General features: G+C 40.8%; 1 protein-coding gene across 1 annotated transcript in view; it reads right to left on the bottom strand.

Annotated features, from left to right (window-relative positions):
* The window catches only part of LOC138035977 (PE-PGRS family protein PE_PGRS26-like), a 12,326-nt gene that overhangs the window by 2,404 nt on the left and 2,422 nt on the right, over positions 1-7,500 (bottom strand). Inside the window, exons 5-9 of the mRNA XM_068882361.1 lie at positions 6,629-6,811; positions 5,837-6,015; positions 5,333-5,495; positions 4,891-4,932; positions 4,124-4,297 (exon numbers count right to left, since the gene is read on the bottom strand). Coding sequence (XP_068738462.1) covers positions 4,124-4,297; positions 4,891-4,932; positions 5,333-5,495; positions 5,837-6,015; positions 6,629-6,811 — 741 coding nt within the window. The remainder of the gene's footprint in view (positions 1-4,123; positions 4,298-4,890; positions 4,933-5,332; positions 5,496-5,836; positions 6,016-6,628; positions 6,812-7,500) is intronic.

Genomic DNA, 7,500 nt, shown 5'->3' on the forward strand with positions numbered 1-7,500 from the left:
GTCAAATGTTATAAAGTTTGACAATAAATGAGTGAATTCAAAGCAAAGATCACAATCGCCCAACTCTTCAGTTTGACCATTGTTTCTGCAAAGTCAAAAATTTACTCTCCAAGGGCTAGACGAGGTTATTTATCACCATGTAATTCCATCATTTTGGAAATAGCAGCTACTTTATTATTCATCGGCGTTGCAATGACTTTCGACGTCATTGCTGGTTAACGAGAATAACAAACTCACGAGGTAGAATGTATATTTATATGTAATTAAGTTAGCACCACAGAAAAACGCTAACCTCATTTTGACACGAAAATGCTTTACTATTGCCATAAAAACTATCCAGTTCAGCTCGCATATTATAAAACATGATGAATTCATAAAGGCCACCTTTCCCAGCGAACAATTTTTTGAAACAAACAACATATTTGCTATTAGGGGCAAAAACCCTTCCATTTCATTGCGTGCGTGAAGAGAAAAATCTCAATGTTGTCAAATATACGCAATATTACAACAAACTAAAATTTCAGGATCAAACTGTTTCCTTGAAAAACCTCTTCCTTGAATAATGAAGCACAAAATAGACGGCCATAGGCAGCCCAAGTTCGCGTCACTAGAGAGCGTGTAATAATTAATTGCTAGTGGGAAGATGACCTTTGAGTGCAAGCGGTGTTGCGTTACAGCATAGGCAATGGTTGTCTGTAGTGACGCGAGCTTGGGCTGAGAATTTAAACGCGTTATAAGACTTTGTATGGGAAATAAAATACAGTCGATTATGAAGCCTAAAAAATGCTCAATTTAACGTTCATTCAATAAAATGAATCAAAATGACTCACCTATGGTGTATTCTTGTGTATTCTTGAGCTTATTTTACCGTTTCGGGAAGTCCGTGTTTTCAATGTTCTAAGACGAAGTCAAGGCTGCACACTACGATTCCGACGGTTGTCAGCTCAGAGGCGGTTTGCGACTCGAAAATCCTTCCCAGGCGCGATTTTTTCACGCAAAGCTAAAGCCACATCATTTGCGAACCTCCGTGAATGTTTCGTCGTCAAAACTCCCCACGCTCTTGGCTGGAAATGAGCAGTTTCTACTTCGATTCCACGATAGTTGATGAATTTAACAGCTGCTGATAACCGGACAGGCCACGGAGCTTAGGTCCGAGGTCAAATTAACTCCACCCGATGAGGTACATTCATTCCATGTACAACACTTACCCCATCCCCACAGCGGCTTCTCGAACAGCTCCATGGTTACGAGTGACGCTGTGGAGATGGGGGGGCGGTGAGCTTCAATATTCGACTATTTGCTGCTTTAAGTATCTGTTTATTACCACATTTAACGTTTAAGCAAGTTCCTGCTGCCATGTACAACAAGGAACACATTGTACTGGTTAGCTTGCTCAGTGCAATCGCATGTTTTAGACCAAGATTAAACATTCCATTCGAATTTCCAAACCGTCCAGTCTCAGTGACCACATAGAAATGTTCCACTAGAGATTTTCGATTGAAGTTTCCGAAGATATAGCTTTTTGCAATTGCAAAATTGCAATTCTAGATAGGACTTGTAAGCAAATTCTCCTAAGTTAACTTGGCTCCATTACCAGCTGCAGAAATAAAGCCTATGATTTTAGCAGATACTAAAAGATATGAAGGCTTTAGACAAGTCCATGACATTCACAGATACTTTGATTAAATAACGTGTTAGTGTAGGTTGCTCTGTATGCCCCACTTGTCACCATTGTATCGGTTTTCTGACATTTTTGTATGCGGTTTTCGGTTTTGGCCCAATTTTTTTGCGGTTTTTTCTCTTCGGTTTTGCGGTTTCTAATACACCCCCAATGTCCCCCTTCTTCGTCTTAGAACATTGAAAACACGGAATTCCCGAAACGGTAAAATAAGCTCCAAAAGGCACAAGAATACACCAGAGGTGAGTCATTTTCATTCCTTTTATTGAATGAACGTTAAATTGAGCGTTTTTTAGGCTTCATAATCGACGGTATTTTATTTCCCATACAAAGTCTTATAACGCGTTTAAATTCTCAACGGCTGCCTGTAACGCAACACCGCTTGCACTCAAAGGTCGTCCTCCCACTAGTAATTAATTATTACACGCTCTCTAGTGACGCGAACTTGGGCTGCCTATGAGACGACAAGCTTTCTTTCAAATAATTCTTGGCTGTCACATTTCCAATTATTTTTTTTACCTGAAGACTGAGCAGAGTTGATCACAGATCCACTTAAGGAGGCTCGAAATAGTTTCTCCTTTTTTCAAACAAATAAACATATTCTGTCCTTAGATACAGTTAGGGCAATCATATCAAGACGAAATTTGGCCAGGGTATTAAGTACCTATCGTAGATTTCTCACATTATGTTTTCCTCCAAAATAATGTTACCATGGCAACGATATTAAGCATTTCTTTGAGCCTTAAAATCAACATATGTGGTCCTTTTTGAAGAAACGGGACGGTGAAATTTTCCCATTCATCGTTACCAGATAATGTTAGAAATGCTCTCTAAAATATTTAAAATTCAACAAAATCTGTAGGTCAGTTTTTCAGAAAAATAAGTTTTTTTGAATTGTGCCTCTAATTATTTTTTTCACCTACAGAATTTTTTTAAATTTGAAAGACAAACGGTTTAAATTAATCTAAGCTAACATGCAAAAAATGAAAAAAATTCACCGTCCAGAAGCAGAGATATAAACGAGTAAAGTTGCAAAATCAGGAAAAATTAGGGGGTTACAAGATCAGCATTTACGCATGCGTCACCCGCTCATTCGAGTCCGCGCGCGAGTGGAGCTACAGGTCTACACAAACGGATTTAAGTAACTATTAAACCGTTTAAGAAGAATTTTCGTAGTTTTCGTGAATAGGAGATGTCTATTTATATGCCATGTACATAGGAATTGGAGAAAGGTAAGCGAAATTAGCGGCATTTGTTTATTTCTGGTGACCCATTTAAATCATGAGCTGACGCAAGCAGCTTACGAATTGCGTGTGTGGCTTATGCGCGCGCGCTCAGCTGGAAACCCTTTCGAGCCTCCTTAAGGTGTTCGATTCGTTCTCTGTCTTTGTTGAACCCATAAGTTACCAGAGAATTTTCCATTTGGTTTCAGTGTTCTACGTAACAGAACACTTGGTAAAATATTAGAAATACAGTTCACTTTGATTTTCGGCTCGATGGGCGACAGATTGTTGTCGAAGTCCATTACTCGTCGCTTTTAAGATTCCACGGCCTGTCTTGTTAAGTATCCAATTGACTTGCCATTATTGACCTTCATAAGGGTATATTTTGTTCAAAGATCCACTAAAACGCCATTCGCGTTACATGACTTTCGACGCCGTTGCCGGTTATGTTAATCGTTCTACTGTGTCCACCAGAGAAATCTACGCATTTCCCACTACCCTCTCGACCCTAAGAAAATACGCGCAGAAGGCTCTATGCACAAAGACACCACTTAGCAGGGGAGAGACAGGCAACACTTTTACCGACACGGAAAAAAAAAACACCGAACAAATGCCATCCTTTTTCTGACTGGGATTGCCATACGGCAACCCAGTAAAAAATGCTGGGCCCGTTGCAAAACAATTCCATGTATAGAGAGTGAGCACAGAAAGAAGTGAACAGGTCATACCAAACAACAGATGATTGTTTCGACCTCCCACAGTAAAAATTGCTACACAGAAAGAAGTGATGGCTAAACAAAACATCACATTTCGTAGAGTTTTACTAGCCTGCGAAGCAGTCGATTCCTTGCCAAACGCTGCGCCGGAAGATCGAGCAAGCAAGCGGGCGAACGAGCGTGAATGGGGTGAGTCAGGAGCCCACAAAGTAAAAGAAGTAGGGAGGAAGCGGGGAGGGGGTAGAATTGACTGCTTCGCAGGCTAGAATTTTAGCAGTCAATAAAGCTAAACAAGGAGGAAATGATCCGAAGGAGTCTCTTCTGTCTTTTCTTTTTTCTTTCTCTGTTCAATCTCGCCGCCTTCTTGATGGATAAAAGTCAGTGATCCTGTTTCAATTTAATGCAGTCAGATTGGATTGTCAACCCTTTTCCCCAGGATCTTACGGTGACGTTGGAAACTAAGTCAATAAGACTCCCGTACGCAAGCGCACGGCACATGATATTACCTTTGGCCAGAATCTCTCCATCTAGCGTCAGTTCGTCGACCTGCAAATAAACCAGGCCGCCTCCATTTCCTCCTCTACCCCCTGAGTCATTAAAAGCACTACCACCGCCTCCTCCACCACCCCCACCGTAACTTAAACGTGACCCGAAATCCATGCTGCCGAATTGAGGCCCACCTACGAAAAACAAGGATCCCTACAGTTTATACTGAGTTCAAACATGTCTACATGAGTTTTTCAGGGACATATCATTCCAACTCAGAAATGTATTCTGCCCATATATCGCAAACAAAGACAACGGACGATGTAAACCTATAGCATTGTAAGTAGGTAAGTGTTTGTTTATAGTGGAAGTGCACTTAGCTATCAAGCTAGTTTACAGGCACCCCACTTTTAACAATGTGAAAGAACAATTCAAAGTTAACAGAAACATAATTAAGAACCCCAACTGGCAGGAGGCAACCAGTTGGCTATTTACAAAGCGTGGTAGAGTTGAATCCGGGGCAACCGGAAACAAATCCTAACTAGAGGTTAGAACAGGATTTGAACCCGAAGCAGCTGCATGCAAACCCAACGCCCTAACCACTCGACCACGCTGCCTCCCCCATACATTTGCATTTGCCGGTTGAATAAACTATGTTCCCAATCATTCCGGATGAGACAGTTCCGAGAAACGTCTTCCTAATTTGCATGTGTTTTTAACCATTGCTGCTGCCAATTTAAAATAGCCATTCATAATCAGTACGATGAAAGTTTCTTGCGAGGCTTACCTCCTCCTCCTCCACCGCCGAAGTGGTTACCACAAGAATCGCCTGAAAATTAAACAATCACAAAAAGATTATGATTAACTGTACTAATAAGGCAAAAAACCAGTAAATTTTCGCACTAACGCTGGCTCTATGTTTACACCTGGGATGCAGTATTGCTGCCTATTGTACCCATATTTAAATGATTGAAATTTTTAACATTAGAGACTTAATATCGTAAAGGAAAAACAATTGTGCATCATGCCAGTTTCATGTACTTATTGACCGACCAAGTCCGACAACGGAAAATTAAACATGCTTGAAGTGAGATATTTAATTTGTCTTTATATCCAGTGCTATTTATAACGTTTACTAGTTACTGGGTTTATCAGGTAACAAGGGATCATAATGTTTCTTTTGACGCTAAATAAATCAATTTGTGAGTGATTTTGGAGTAATTTGCTACCTCCTCCTCCCCCACGAGACGCTGAGCCCGCATTTCCTCCTTCTGCACTTCTGTCGTAGCAATGTGGAGCTTTGTTGAGAGGGTAGCTTCCCGGTTTTCCTCCATCACCTCCATTTCCACCGGGATTACTAGACTGACCCCCTCCTCCAGCGTTTGTTCCTATCTGATGAGCGACAACAAAAAACTTTTATTATATAATAACTCTTCAACTCCCAAGATCTGATTATTAATTCTCCTTTCGAGGTGCTACACAGTTCCTTGTACATTAGTTAAGGTTACATAAAGAAAACACCCGCTGGCTGATAAATTTGTCTATGATTCTCATCACCTGTCCGCTGGACGATGTTTAGAGGCAATTGAGATTTTTTTTAAAATGAGCGGCCGCTCGTTACCGTTGCTATGGTAACAGCTGTTGCTTAGAAACCTATGAGAAATTAAACTTTCGTCATACGTCGAAAAGATGTTATGGTTCCAAGGAAATCGAAGTTTGCCTTAAAGACCTACTTTTCCAGCTTTTCCTCCTTTTCCGCCATCCTGGCCATAACAGCCACTTCCCCCACCACCTCCTCCACCGCCAGAGAAATGTCCACCGCCTCCCCCACCTGCAGCTCCATCGTCACTGTTTACCCTGGAGTCTGCTCCACCTCCCCCAGCATTGTAACCTCCCGGACCGCCTTTAGAACCTAAACAATGAGAGCACAGACTACATCTCAGTTTAAAATTGTGAAAAGATGAGTCATCGAATTGATAACAGATGCAGGAGGCTGAAGAATTTCGTTATTTGTTTGTAAATTAAAACTGAACTAAACACAGCCTTCTTTATTTACAAGCTATGGAGGAAGTCTTGAATTATTCAAATTCAACGAGGCTGCCGATCTAGCTCTGCGTCAGGAATTTCAAACAACGTCTATCATATACCCTCAGTCTCAAGTAGTGGTAGTGGATTCTCCAAGTGAAACCCAGGAAGTTATCTCAACTGTCCCAAGGGTAGAAAATAAAAGCATCACGACGCTTAAAATTGAAAGCATCGGAAACAACTATACTTCAGAGGTTACCAATATCATGCTACCAATTTGTAAGCCCTGAAGGTTGGTGTGCAGACATTATCTTAAGAAACTGCCAATAAAAGGATTATTCCAGACGAATTCATGGTAACAATCTAAAAGCAAAAACAGTTGTTTCTTATGTATTGGATTGTCTAAAGAAAGTGTTCTATCTCTGTTACTAGTGCTGATGTTGACCAGTTCTACCGTTTACTATCACGTTTCATCCTCCTCAGTCACTTCCCTTGCTCACCTTTACTTGTTTCAGGTCCATCCCCACCACCACCGCCTCCGATTCCGTTTGTGTTCTTTGCCCATGACGCGCCCGAAATGTCTCCTCCTTTGCCCATATATGGCTCTTTCGCGGAACAAAAGAAAGTCTCGCCACCAAGACCTCCACCCCCTCGTCTGTCACCTCCAGTACCCCCGTGGAATCCTGAGAGGAAGTCAAAAGTATCGTTAAAATGTCAAGGCAGTGCAGGAAGGAGAGGTACTGCATTATTATTTTCTAAGAGAGAAAAACACACAAGCAAAAAAAACAAAGGCACATTAAAATTGATGATCAAAATTATGGAAAAGATTGGAAAGATTGTTAAAGGCGACAGCTTATGGAAAAATATAAAATAAGAACGAAGTGTAGCTTCTGACTAAAACGTGGTTGCTTAAGGCGCGGGTAAACCCGACCGCTGTTTTATCGTCGCTTAACATGGATTTAGTGTTTCAAGCAATCAAAAATACCTCTCCTCATTACACGAAGCTATGTTGTGGGATATTTTGTAAATTTTTGAGGGATTTTTGGGTATATTTGGGAAGAGATATTTTTTTCTCAAAGAATTAGTTAAATTGAGGGGAATAGGAAATATTGAAGATTTAATGAAGGTTGGAAATTGGAATTTGAAGCTGAAAATTAGTAGATGGGCACCGAAACAGTTCCACACCAACCTTCAGTGCCTTGTGGGTGTCAACTGTCTTGTGGTGTTTCAAGACATTTTTTTTTACATTTCAATCCCTTCTTTAAACTCCTAGTTTCACTCCAATTCACGTTAACCCCAACCTTAATTAGTTGACAAGTCATGCAGAGATCTTTTTGACGAGCTAAAAAAACTAGATTGACTAGATCAATTT

Source organism: Montipora capricornis, unplaced genomic scaffold (genome assembly GCF_036669925.1).
Source record: "Montipora capricornis isolate CH-2021 unplaced genomic scaffold, ASM3666992v2 scaffold_441, whole genome shotgun sequence".
Classification (NCBI taxonomy): Eukaryota; Metazoa; Cnidaria; class Anthozoa; order Scleractinia; family Acroporidae; genus Montipora; species Montipora capricornis.